This window comes from Python bivittatus, unplaced genomic scaffold (genome assembly GCF_059951505.1).
Source record: "Python bivittatus isolate LINGU-HERP-01145 unplaced genomic scaffold, Pbiv_v1 ctg000530_np1212, whole genome shotgun sequence".
Taxonomy (NCBI): domain Eukaryota; kingdom Metazoa; phylum Chordata; class Lepidosauria; order Squamata; family Pythonidae; genus Python; species Python bivittatus.
The window spans coordinates 7,514,589-7,528,358 of NW_028277085.1; the positions used below are offsets into that span (position 1 = coordinate 7,514,589).

Sequence of the window (13,770 nt, forward strand, 5' to 3'; positions counted from 1 at the left end):
TAGGAATGGATGAAAGGGGTGATAATCAATGTATGCGTGTTTGATGGATTGACTGACTCAATCCATCAAGGTATATACCACCCTATCTTGTGACTCTTGGGGGTTAGCTCTAATAAAAATTTTATGTTTTAGCATATGGCCCCAAATACTCAATGGTCTGCAAAACTGATGTTTTGGGCAACGTACAAATCGATTACTTATTGATGTAAGTTAGCTATGGATGTTTACAATGAACTATGGTCACTGAAATGTTTATGGAGAATTTTGTGGGGAGATGGGCGGGGACAAATTAAATAAATAAATAAATAAAATAAAATTATGTAAGTATAAAACATGATCAATTACAAAATACCACTAAGAGCAGATAAAATGGAAAGGCTCCTATTGCTACCCACTCTAGCCCTTTTTTTTGAGCATGTTTCTAAAAAAAAAAGTCCATTTTGGGGAACAATATCTTTAAACAAGGCCCAAAGGTATTCTTGGAAATAAAGACTGAGATAGAGGCTGAAGCTTTCCTGAGTAGCAGATAGGTTTCCCAATTATCTTTAAAAACAAAATTGAAAATCTAGATAAAAAATAAAGTTGGGGGATCATGTTGCCATGGGATGTATCTACAACTGGCATGCTATGTGCCTTAAGTCTACAATTTTGCTCTTCTGGGCAGCCTAAGAGGCGTCTGACCATCGGTGTTTGTTTTGATGTCCCCTCCCATTGCTGCAGTCGGAACAGAAACGAGCACCAGCGTCCAACCTGGAACCAAAGCAGAAATGTAGTGATGATACTAAAATCTAGGATAAGCCTTCTTACCTGCTGAGACTCCTGCAACAAGAACTTCAGCTCCATTCTTACGGAAGCCAGACCACCTCCTTGTGCCCCATGAAGGCTGCAATAGCTTAGGAAAACCCGGAGAAGTGCCTGGTTTTTCTGAAGCCACCATTTCCGCCGCTCGGCATGCTCCCGCTTGGCTTGTAACCGTCGCCGCTCAATCTGATGCCACTCATAGGAGCCCATTGCCATCTTCTCCCCCATCTCTTGGTGACCTAAGAGATCCCCGCTGACCTGGCTATCGGTCTGACAGTCATCTTTGCCCTGGGCCTCGTGGTTGCAAATTTCATGCAAGGCAGCAATTTCTTTCTCCAGCCAGTTGTACAACTGGAAGCGGAGTTTCCCACCATCTACTTCATAGCCGGTGGCCAACGTTCTCAGCTCTGTCATGAGGATTTTTAAACAGGCCCGGAACTTGAGCTGTTCAGCAATCACATCGACCTCCATTTTGTCGGCTTCACCCTCCTCGCCTTGACTGGGGTCAGGGCTTTTTCCCTCTTGCTCTTTACTTTCCAGGTCTGCTTTCAAATCGTTCATTAGCAAACCTTCCTCCTCTTCCTCCTCAGGCAAACTGCTTTGGTCATTCTCCCAGTCAAGTTTCAGAGGTTCATCTTCAAACATTATCACTGGTTTGCTCCAGTCAATCAGGGATGAAGATTCTGTAGTGTCCACTGGCTGTGACCAACCTACAGTGCTACCTTCATCTAATACCTTTGGGTCTATTTTCACACCATTCTGCATTACTGGACTCAGACTGGATTCCTCTTTCTTGGGTGAAAGCATGGACTTGCTCCTTATTTTGGGAAGCTTTGAAAGGACTTCCAGGGCTAGGACAGGGCAACCTACTTTAAAATGAGCATTTGCAGTGGTGAAGAAGAGCTTTCTTTCAATGAGGTTAATCTTGTCAACAAAATTTTTCTCTGCCTGCAATCCCAAAGTAGCTAATGTCCCATCGGGTGAGCAGAAATTCCTTCGGATGAGCAAAGGGTGGGTACGCAGGTAGTTGTAGAAACTGAACACCACGGGATTGCAGGATTTGACAATAACTAGAGAAAATGGAAACAAGGTTGTTGAGGTTTACACTGAACATCTGTCACATCGAATTTAGCAGCTCAGTGCCCCTTCAGGACTGTGTCCTATGTGTTCAAATCAAGAAAGACACTGTTATTTGGAAGTGCTGCAAGATCTCTGCATGATCTATGACAGATAGATAGCTAGTTGTTTAATTACACAATCTTGCAGTTCTGGTAGATTCTGCAAGGCTGATGATCTGTAGACAATGCAGTAGGCCTTCACCCACATGAACCTACCTGTTGATTAAGGTATGTTTCTGAACCCATTTATGAATGAACCCCTTCTATAAAGTTAAGAAGGAAGATCCCCAAGGATCTTCTCTGAAGTGGCCCATAATTACATAAATCTAAGTGAGTTAGTGCAAAGTACTAGCAAAGTAAACCACGCTAGGTGCTCTGATGAATATACAGTATGACTGTCAGAATCTTGTACAAGTAAAAGAAATATATCTTTCTACATTCCCCATTCAAGACTGAGCTTCTTCAAATAATCTGGCATTTCTTCACCTGTATTTTCATCTTCTTCCTTGGGTGTTTGTTCCAGTAAGGTATCAAGGGCTCTTGAATACTCTTTCACTACCCAGTAGGCCAGACTTCTCAGGAAAGGATCTGGATGCAATTTTGTGCAACAGAACCCGGTTCCATCTTTCTTACAGCCCAAAATCTTTTCATAAAGGATGGCTGTGTAAGTGGACGAGATTTCAAACTCGGACTCATACAAGCGAGCAATTATTAAAGCCAGCTGGATGTCTTCCATCTTCTCAAGACACACCTGGGTGGTGGGGAGGGGAGTACAAATAAGGTCTCCTAAATACTGTTTCATTTATTTATTAAAAAAAACCACAACATTATAACGCACAAGCCGGCATTAAAATAAGGACAGAGATTAGTAAAAGAAAGTCTGCTCTATGTCCCTAATACAATTAAAACAAATCATTTGTTTCAATTGGATGCTCACGCTGGTCACTTGATCTCTCAGTTAAATTCACGAAGGTGAATCTCCTCCAGATGGACTACAATTCCACAATCTTTTGAAGTCAGAAGCTGGAGAGCAGCAGGTTGTTTCTCAATGCAGTAAATCTATCATGTATTCCATTCTCTGATTACATGATTAACTCAAACCCTAAAATGCACCTGAGCCAAGTTAGACAAAGCCTTGCTAGATCAGAATGATCTAAAATTTGGCCACAAAGACAGGAGGTAGCTGAAGTCGGCCACCCTTCTTTGGACTATTGCTGAGGTCAGCGAGTTATCTTTTAACAGCCAATTACCAACCATGACATAGCCAGATGACAATCAAATAATCAATCAGGCCAAATCGCTCTTGAATTTTTTTCTTATATTGAGGCAGCATAAACAGCTGTGCCATTTCTGAAGCAGTATACTGGAATGTAATTAAAAAGGCATAACCCAACTATATGGATTTGCAATGACTAATGCTTCTGATGGCCCACATTTTTTTCCATAGCTGTACTGTTGTAAGATGTACTGTTAGGTGAAGGTCTTATTTCGTAAGATTGAAATACTTATTTCAGTCCATGAGTGTTCAACCCAATATCCATCCATCCATCCATCCATCCATCCATCCATCCATCCATCCATCCATCCATCCATCCATGCACCGATCCATCCATATATGCACCCATCCATGAACCCACCCCATCCATCCATCCATCCATCCATCCATCCATCCATCCATCCACACACCCATTCATGAACCCACCCCACCCCACCCCACCCCACCCCACCCCACCCATCTATCCATTCATCCATCGATCCCACCCACCCACCCCGCCCTCCCAGAGCGCACCGTGCATTTGAATCAATACCTCTATAGCATCCTTTAACGACCCCGCTAATAAGAAAAAAGCTGCTGACTGTTCAAAGCGTTGCTTCCCCAGAAGAGCAAAGGCATTCTTCAGGGCGGCTTTGCGCCATCTATCTTCACCAAAGTTATGGCTGAAGAACTGGGTCATTTTCTCATCGTGCTGGGAACTGTATGAAAAGAGACTCAGCTGCATTTCAAGCTGCGATAGTAGGCATATTTGATTCCACTGAGCTTAACAGGATTCACATCTGAGTAAACATACCCTGGGTTACACCACTGTTGGCACCAAAAACTAGCACAAGTTTCTATAATTTTGCAGAAGCTTCTTGCAACCCATGCCAGACCTGACCAGCTCCTCCCATGTGGGAACTTACCGAAATAGTCCCCACACCACAGCCTTCTTCTTCATGGCAAGATAGAAAAGAGCAGCATCCAGAGCATCATTGTTCCTCTGGAAGGCGGCTTTTGCAACCTGTTGTATTTAAAAGGAGGGAACAAAGACACATGCCATCATCAGACAGGGTCAGGCAGGGCAAGCCACCAGTCCTTAAACTGTACAGGTCACGGATACAGTGGGGCAAAAAAGTATTTAGTCAGCCACCAATTGTGCAAGTTCTCCCACTTAAAAAGATGAGAGAGGCCTGTAATTTTCATCATAGGTATACCTCAACTATGAGAGACAAAATGAGAAAAAAAAATCCAGAAAATCACATTGTCTGATTTTTAAAGAATTTATTTGCAAATCATGGTGGAAAATAAGTATTTGGTCACCTACAAACAAGCAAGATGTCTGGCTCTCACAGACCTGTAACTACTTCTTTAAGAGGCTCCTCTGTCCTCCACTCGTTACCTGTAGTGATGGCACCTCTTTGACCTTGTTATCAGTATAAAAGACACCTGTCCACAACCTCAAACAGTCACACTCCAAACTCCACTATGGCCAAGACCAAAGAGCTGTCGAAGGACACCAGAAACAAAATTGTAGACCTGCAACCTGGTGGCTGGGAAGACTGAATCTGCAATAGGCAAGCAGCTTGGTGTGAAGAAATCAACTGTGGGAGCAATTAGAAAATGGAAGACATACAAGACCACTGATAATCTCCCTCGATCTGGGGCTCCACGCAAGATCTCACCCCGTGGGGTCAAAATGATCACAAGAACGGTGAGCAAAAATCCCAGAACCACATGGGGGGACCTAGTGAATGACCTGCAGAGAGCTGGGACCAAAGTAACAAAGGCTACCATGAGTAACACACTACGCCGCCAGGGACTCAAATCCTGCAGTGCCAGACGTGTCCCCCTACTTAAGCCAGTACATGTCCGGGCCTGTCTGAAGTTTGCTAGAGAGCATTTGGATGATCCAGAAGAGGATTGGGAGAATGTCATATGGTCAGATGAAACCAAAGTAGAACGTTTTGGTCTAAACTCAACTCCTCGTGTTTGGAGGAGAGAGAATGCTGAGTTGCATCCAAAGAACACCATACCTACTGTGAAGCATGGGGGTGGAAACATCATGCTTTGGGGCTGTTTTTCTGCAAAGGGACCAGGACGACTGATCCGTGTAAAGGAAAGAATGAATGGGGCCATGTATCGTGAGATTTTGTGTGAACACCTCCTTCCATCAGCAAGGGGACTGAAGATGAAACGTGGCTGGGTCTTTCAGCATGACAATGATCCCAAACACACCGCCCGGGCAACGAAGGAGTGGCTTCGTAAGAAGCATTTCAAGGTCCTGGAGTGGCCTAGCCAGTCTCCAGATCTCAACCCCATGGAAAACCTTTGGAGGGAGTTGAAAGTCCGTGTTGCCCAGCGACAGCCCCAAAACATCACTGCTCTAGAGGAGATCTGCATGGAGGAATGGGCCAAAATACCAGCAACAGTGTGTGAAAACCTTGTGAAGACTTACAGAACATGTTTGACCTCTGACATTGCCAACAAAGGATATATAACAAAGTATTGAGATGAACTTTTGATATTTGACCAAATACTTATTTTCCACCATGATTTGCAAATAAATTCTTTAAAAATCAGACAATGTGATTTTCTGGATTTTTTTTTCTCATTTTGTCTCTCATAGTTGAGGTATACCTATGATGAAAATTACAGGCCTCTTTCATCTTTTTAAGTGGGAGAACTTGCACAATTGGTGGCTGACTAAATACTTTTTTGCCCCACTGTAACTGAAAATACTCTGGTTCTACATCCTCCAGGAAAACAATGCACAATGCATAGTTCGTACCAGTTAATGTGTTATGCGGGTGGTAAATGTGGCAAGGTTATTGCACGCATGAAGATGGAAGAATAATGAAATACCCGCAGTAGAGGATTGGATTATAAAACTGATGGAGCTTGCAGAGATGGACTTTTTGCTGAAAGAAGAAAAGACATTTATTGGCCAGTCCTAACTGCCATGAAATCCTTAGTTAGTCCTGTTCAGTTACCCTTTTAAGAGAGTCCGAAGTTTGAGAACTCTTGAAGCAGGAGGTTACAGAGAATCATAAATCACAATAAGCATCATATGGTTAGTTTGCTTTTGGTAACTCAAACTTAACGTTGGTATCTTAAGGTGATGTACAAAATCAGGCTACTATGGAAGGTCACAAAAATGCATGGTTAAAAAGAAAACGTGCTTTGAGTTGTCTTTGAATCAGGTGGCCGATTAAGGGACTTTCATGGAACGTGGAGATAGGCGAAGCTGCCATTACCTTTTCCATGCACCGCCGAAGCGTGTTAATGTTCCTGACCCACCAGCCGATCCCCATGGCTCTCAGTTCGGACCACTGGGGGTCTCCTCTTTGAATTGCGGGAATCATGTTGATCAGTTCTTCCTCTGCTTCCGAATGAAAAGCCCAAGCAAAGTGGCAGGTGGAAACTCCTATACAACGACAAAAGGACACCTGTTTTCAAAACCTTTGAAAGAGCTGGTAAGTAATCGTTGCCAGCTTACCACAACAGAGGAACGGGTGGTGAAGATGATGAGAGTTGCAGAGATGACTACATTGACTTCCTGGATTAGAGAAATGACAGTGTCTACGTTTATGGCTGACTGGAAACTTCTGTTTCCTTCCAAAACTGGAGGTTTTTGCATGAAACAGAAAAAAATGCACTTACGATTTGTGGTTTTGATGATTAGGAAAAAAAAAAGATAATAGAAAAAAGTGAGGTTTTTTTTGTAACCCCAGAGTAAGAGATTGCTTTGTAATTATACTTGTAACAGCTGCAAAGGAAATCGGAAGCTTTTTCTACTACTTTTCATCTTTTTTCCTCCACGTGTGCCTTTTTCTCTCTTTGTGTTCGTCATTCTGTATTAGGGTCTGTTAGTTTTTATCTTCTCTTTAAAACTTTGAACAACATTTATATATATAAAAAGGAAGAACCTGGTAAATTATGGTCAGGGAAAAACAATGTGGACTTCTTTGAAAGATTGGAAACATTTTATGGACTTTTGGGTGAAAGAAAAAAAGACTGAATTGATGATTTATGGATTTGGGGATTAGAAAGGGTTAAAAAGGGAGGGGAAAGAGCAATTGCTCAATAGAAGAATGGCGGAAGTCCGAATTCTATATTTTCTTTATCTTCATCTTTTCTTTTTTCCTAGCTTCTCTTTTCTTATTTTTCTTTTTCTTTTTTATACTTCTATTGCATTCCAAAATTCTACCAAAAAATTAAAAAAAAAAACGCCGATAAATTATATTTATTTACAGGACTTATATGGCCGCCTATCCCATATAATGATTCTAGGTGACTCATAACAATCCATAAAAACATGGCTAAAAACAAAAGTAACCTGCCCCCCCCCCCCAATATTGCAAAATAATGCATCAGACCTGGCTAGAGGGGGAAGAACAGGTAAAAAACTATTCCTACAATGTATTAATTTATTTACCCATGTATGTACAGGGAGTCCTGGGGTTAAGAACGCCTGGGTTACAGACAACCCATAGTTAGGAACAGAGCCTACTGTAGCAAAATTTGAGTTAAATACACAATGATTTGAGTTCATTACACAATGGATTGAGTTAATTACACAATAGCACTTATACCATACTATACAATAATACTGTTGTGGCTTATATACAAATTCGACTTAAGGACAGACCTTGGGAACGGAACTTGTTCTTAAACAGGGACTACCTGTACCCGGCATATCAGCACAGCTGTTCGTGACTTGCTGAGAATGATACAATCTTGCCACCTTGCTGATTAATTATGGAACAGGAAACGAGATTTAAGAAAGCAAGGAAACGTTTCCAAGTTCGCTAATGTGGCAAACAGTAAGGCTGTGCAACGCTTCCGATTTGATCTCCAAAGGATTCTTCAAAACGCACAGGCAAATGTGTGGATCCTGGCAAAGGGCAGGGCTGCAGGTGTTGCAGAAATGTGCTCAGTTTGTACTCACATACATTTCTGAAGTACGTTTTGGAAACGGAATCCAGAGCCCTGTACGCCCCTGGTAAAGAATGTAATAGATGTCAACAGGCAAACATGATAGGCGGCGCTCAAGAACCCAGCTGTTGAGGCTGATGTCTCATGTTTTAAAATGGATTGTTCCAGCATAAAAAGTGTAACTCCTTATTACCTTGATGAAGTAACTGAACACGATATAAAGGTGGAAGGGATGTCAGAAGGCAGGTATGTAAGCGCATTGCTAATAAATACCGCAGACCACACTCATCTAAAGTGTCTCTCCCTGGAAAAGCAAACAAAATATTTTACTATGGTGCAATCAAAGATCTGTGTGATTTGTTTAAGTTAGTTATACAACAGTTTCTGAGCAACTTATATATGCAGACATGCATATAGACACTCACAACTGTGTAAACAAATTAGGAAGTCTTGAAATAAGCAAGGATAGCTAATCAACAAACCAGAGGTTCATATCTCAGTTTGTTCCAAAACAGTTAACTATAGCGTCCTATTCAATCCAAAGCATGAAATTATAATCAGTGATTTAATTGTTTCTAAGAAAGGTCATATATTAGTTTAATAGGGAAATTGGACAAAGACATGGAAATGCTCCCACACATATAAGTCTTCATGATATGCTTATTAAAGGTGCCTAAAACTGAATCACAAGTCAGAAAATATAACTGCAGCTTAAAGATACCCCCATCAATTCCTAAAAGCTTTATCTATTGTGTTGCAAACAATTTTAGGAGCTAGAGTCAGCTGGCCCAATTGACATTTTAGATGATTAAAAGGATAAGGCTCTGCTAAAAGCCATCAAAGCATCATACATGCCATGATGACCTCAAATTCACCATGATACACATGACATTTATCACCCTGTGGATACCTATGATTAACAGAGAATTGTATAAGAAGGTACAGTTCCCCAAGATCATTATGATTGTCTTTTCACAAACCCAATGTTCCTGCATAATTCCATCTCATCTCATCTCATCTCATCTCATCTCATCTCATCTCATCTCATCTCATCTCATCTCATCTCATCTCATCTCATCTCATCCCATCCCATCCCATCCCATCCCATCCCATCCCATTTTTATTTCTTCTAAACCAATGTAGCATCCTAAGAAATTAGACCACTTATTTACCTGAGTAGTGCTTGTCTCGGTTTTCATCCAGTTCAGTACTTGTGGTGGCTACCGTGTCTGCTAGGGCTACCAAAAACATTTGCTCTAGGCGAGTGAGTCCAGGTAAACTTGAGTGCATTAAATGGCTTGATAGCACACTTGCATGCCCTTGGCCAAAGTATGTTGGGCCATACTGAGAAAGGTTAATCACTTTAGATTTATGTTCTCTTCTCTCTGGCTCAAAATCTACAAAGTCATCTGTTGTAACCTGCTGAACCTGGAAAAGATCTGAGTATTGATCCTCAGCCTTCCTCTTAGTACGATCTTCTAGGTTCTGAATTTGTTTAGGAGCTTCCTCAGTTTTGTATGTGGAATCTTGATCTGCGGCAAGCAAGGCATACAATGGTAGTGGGGGGATAGAATCAATCTCTGTATAATCCCGCGTGCCTTCTTTCCCGGTGGTGACTGCATCTTTAGCCGTGCTGCCGCTTACACTAATAGTACGGGACAGATGGCGCTTGGAGCCACCGTCAGTGGATTCTGGGTCCTTCACGATAGCAACTTCCCCTGCAATGCATTTTACAAGGTGGGACAGAATAGCTTTTGCTCTGCGAACTTTCCCCAAGTCCATCAGCTCTAGAAGCTGGGTGGGATGATACTGTGGGAGGGTTGGTGAAAGAACATGGGCTGCTTCAAAAAGGCCGCCATCCTGAATGACGGTGGGGGTTCCAAAAACATCATCCACAATGCCTGCTCCATCAATGATGCTGGTTTTTTTGGCTAGAAAGCTAGCCTTGAGTGGGTCCTTAGCAGGGGAACTGTCAGGTAGAAAACCATTGCTCTCCCCGTTCCCTGATTTTATGGCATGCTTCCACTGAGCATAGACATGCATTTCACAGTCCATTCCCACAACCAGGATACCATCTCTTACCCAAGAAAGAGAAACAGGCAAGGACGGGGTGCCATCTACTGAAGACACCAAATCAATGGATCGCAGAAGTACCCATTTGGACTTGATGCCTTGTTTGATACTCCCACCTAGGGGTAAAGTAATGACAGCCAGACCATCCTTGCTGCTGGTTTGTTCAGTCACAATTCCCGAGAGCCGTCCATACATGAATATATTTGCACCGACCCCGACTGTAAGTATATGTGAACCATCTTCCTTGGAAACCCAGTCCAAGTGTACCAGATGTTTGATGTTTGGTATAAGGTACCGGTCCTTATTCAAAAAGATTTCGGATTTACTGTACACAAATAAGTTACTGTCTACACTAACCCTTGAATCCAGGACGCTCCCAACTTTAACTAGGTCATCCAGATGAATGGTCTGCTCCAAAACCCATTCTGATCCTCCAGTAGATTCACACTCAAATATACACACATGCATCGAAAATTCTTTGGAAACAAATCCACTCTGCTGAATTGGCTGCTTGTAAGCTACGGCCAAGCGACCAGTGTAAGAACAGCTAACTGCTACTGGTCTTCCCACTATGCAAACGGTGCTGCTGGCATCTTCTTGCTCTTCGTTCATCAAAGGCCACTGTTTCCAGTGATAGGTTTCTTTTGTTTCACCTTGGCTGTTTTCTGTAGCCTCTACGGAACACCTCCAGAATCGTACTTTGTTGTCTGAACAAGACGTTACCAACAAGTAAGGGGCCAGGCAGACAGGATAGATGGACGATGAGCTTAGATGCCCTGAATTAAATCAGAGAATTATTCAGTGTTAGGATCCCACGGAATGACAATTTCATGAACGCAGACTTCAAAGCAAGCCTATCTTGGGTTTAGGCTAACTGAAATTGTTGATATAGTGATCTGACAATTGCATCAATAGTTAATTTATTATAAATACCATTTATAGCAAGGGTAAGTATGAGTCCATATGTGGTTCTCTGGGTAATTTCAAAACCACTTTTTAAATTATCATTTATTACACATGTTTCTGAGCTGCTCCACCTGAAGTGGCTTTGAGCCAGGTACAGCCAAAAGGAGGATTAAAAATAGCAGAGCAAATTTAAAACATAAATCATAATAGCATAATTCAGCAGGGGCAGATCCTGAACTGAACATCCTGCAAATGTTCTCTCCCAAAACCAGGTTTTTACTTTTCTGCAGAAACTCATCAGGAAACTGGCATCCAATTATTCTACAGGAGGGGGCACCATTGAGAAGGCCTTACTACGGGTTCCCTGCAGACAGAACTCATGTAAGAAATGAGATTAAATCAGGGGTAGGTAACCTTTTTGGGGTCAGGGCATATTTCAAACATTGAACACACTCAGAAAAGGGCTGTCATGGTGAACCCAGCCAACTGAAAAGCTCTCCTACCAGAAAATGATTGAACCCTACAGGATGCTTCCCACCCTCTCAATAAGATCTTTGGGGCACAAAAGGCACGGCTGTAATACTTATATTGGAGGCTAATGTTTTGCTTTGCAGCGTGCCAACCCTATACTGATTTATTTTTCATTAGAAAAAACGTTAACCATCTTGAGATGGATGGAGCCTGAAGTTTGGGAGAGGGATGTCAGGAAGAGAAGAAAGAGGTGTCAGATCATAAATGGTGCATCCTCACCTTTCTCTTTCTTCTGATCCCACTCATTACTTGCTTCAACATTGCCCTACTGCATAATTCCAGACTATCTCTGAGAGAATGCAGACCCTGACATTATTATATAAGTTTATAGTGGTTAAATTTATGCATTTGCATAATTTGTTGGAAATCTCAAGCTTCCATCCAAGAAGGGTTATCACTAACTGGTTTGTCCGTCCTCCCATTTTACCTGCAGAAGGAGTAGCTCGTACAACCTCCACACCAGGTGGCAGATCCAATGGGTAACTGTAAACCAGGCTAGAACTCAGTATAAGTTTACTAGCTGTCTGAAGGTTAGCCACCGATGAAGAACGCAGCATTGGAGTTGTGCCAGGTGAAGTCTCTGGAGAAGAATCAGCTACTGGTTGCCCAGGAACAGCTAATTGGTGTCCCACTGAATGAACATCAGCAGATGGTCCTTGAAAGAAGCATAATAGACAAACAACTTTAGTGGAACAAGGACAGACTGTTTTTATTATTTTTTAAGGCAAACATTCAAGGTATATGTGAACAGTTCAAAACAAAACCGTTTAATTCCATTTATGTTATTGGTTTTGAACTATCTGCAGATATACTTCATGGATGAGCTTCTTGTACTTCCATCTATATGCTGAGAACTAAGCCTTGCTCACACTATGCTCAATGGAAGTTATTCCCCTGATACACGTGCATAAGACTACAATCGAGGTAATAACATTCCATAGGTGCATTGGGTACAATCTGACCTAGGTTAATGACCACTGGATTGTAGCCTAAGAGAACCTCAGCAGCCTGATCATGTTCAAATTTAACAGGACTTTCCTGCAAGTCATCACTAGTCCTATTTGATCCATAACTCTTCTTAAAACGCTCATCAAATTCAAGACAGTAAAGTACATTGACCATCGCAGCATACTCTTTGTTTTGTGTTACAGGATGGAAGATTGAACAGAAAAAGAGAGTTTTTTTCTTACAAACCATGTGAACTGTGTCTTAGGGAGATCAGCTAAAACTCAGCGTGAAATGCTTATTTGGCTTGAAAGAAAATCCCAGTTCAGTTTCTAACATCTCTAGGTAGGGCTGGGAAATACTCCAGGCTGAAACTCTGGATTTATTTTTTCAATGAATGTGAGCAATATGGAACAAGAGAGACGAATTTCTTATGTTCTCCTAGTCTTTGGTCCCATGACCGGAAATGTTGCCTTTTCCAATTTAGGCATATTTTAAATGCTTTTTCCAACTGTCCTTAAGCTTGGAGCAATCTTTTCTGTTCCAGTGACCCACTTACAGAGCCCTCTGCTTTGACAAGCCCACCCAGTACTTTCACTGCTCTTATTTCAGTACAAGGGAAAAATGATTTTGCATTTGAGTTTTCCTGATTCGTTCTACTGCTCTGTTTTCGTTTTCTAAATTGCTGGGGGGCAGGGGACCTTTTTCAGATCAGAAACAGGATAGAATGCTTAAATAAAGCATGGAATACCTATAGTTATGGAGATCAGGAATTCAGATGTATTAATGTGGAACAGCTTCACTCACCTAAACATGCTTGGACAGACTTAAGGTGTAAATGCCACATGTGAAGTATTGAGTAGCCATTGGTGTCCTTCTCAATTACAATTAGGTAAAACTTTTCAGAGAAGGGTGGTGGCCGATAGCCTGTTGAAAAATAAAATACATTACATACTTGATATTGCAATAAAAAATAAGTATATTGCCCTTTCATTAGACAACATTATCTATCTATCTATCTATCTATCTATCTATCTATCTATCTATCTATCTATCTATCCATCCATCCATCCATCCATCCATCCATCCATCCATCCATCCATCCATCCTAACCTAACCTAACCTAACCTAACCTAACCTAACCTAACCTAACCTAACCTAACCTAACCTAACCTAACCTTACCTACCTACCTATAAAAAATA

General features: G+C 41.7%; 1 protein-coding gene across 4 annotated transcripts in view; it reads right to left on the reverse strand.

Annotated features, from left to right (window-relative positions):
• DMXL2 (Dmx like 2) overlaps positions 1–13,770 on the reverse strand; it is a 64,584-nt gene that overhangs the window by 25,824 nt on the left and 24,990 nt on the right. For all 4 annotated transcript variants that reach the window (XM_088148536.1, XM_088148534.1, XM_088148535.1 and 1 more), the window contains exons 16-24: positions 13,375–13,494; positions 12,050–12,277; positions 9,285–10,961; positions 8,306–8,416; positions 6,432–6,601; positions 4,101–4,198; positions 3,728–3,893; positions 2,406–2,670; positions 808–1,871 (exon numbers count right to left, since the gene is read on the reverse strand). In XM_088148536.1, the coding sequence (XP_088004662.1) occupies positions 808–1,871; positions 2,406–2,670; positions 3,728–3,893; positions 4,101–4,198; positions 6,432–6,601; positions 8,306–8,416; positions 9,285–10,961; positions 12,050–12,277; positions 13,375–13,494 (3,899 nt within the window). The remainder of the gene's footprint in view (positions 1–807; positions 1,872–2,405; positions 2,671–3,727; positions 3,894–4,100; positions 4,199–6,431; positions 6,602–8,305; positions 8,417–9,284; positions 10,962–12,049; positions 12,278–13,374; positions 13,495–13,770) is intronic.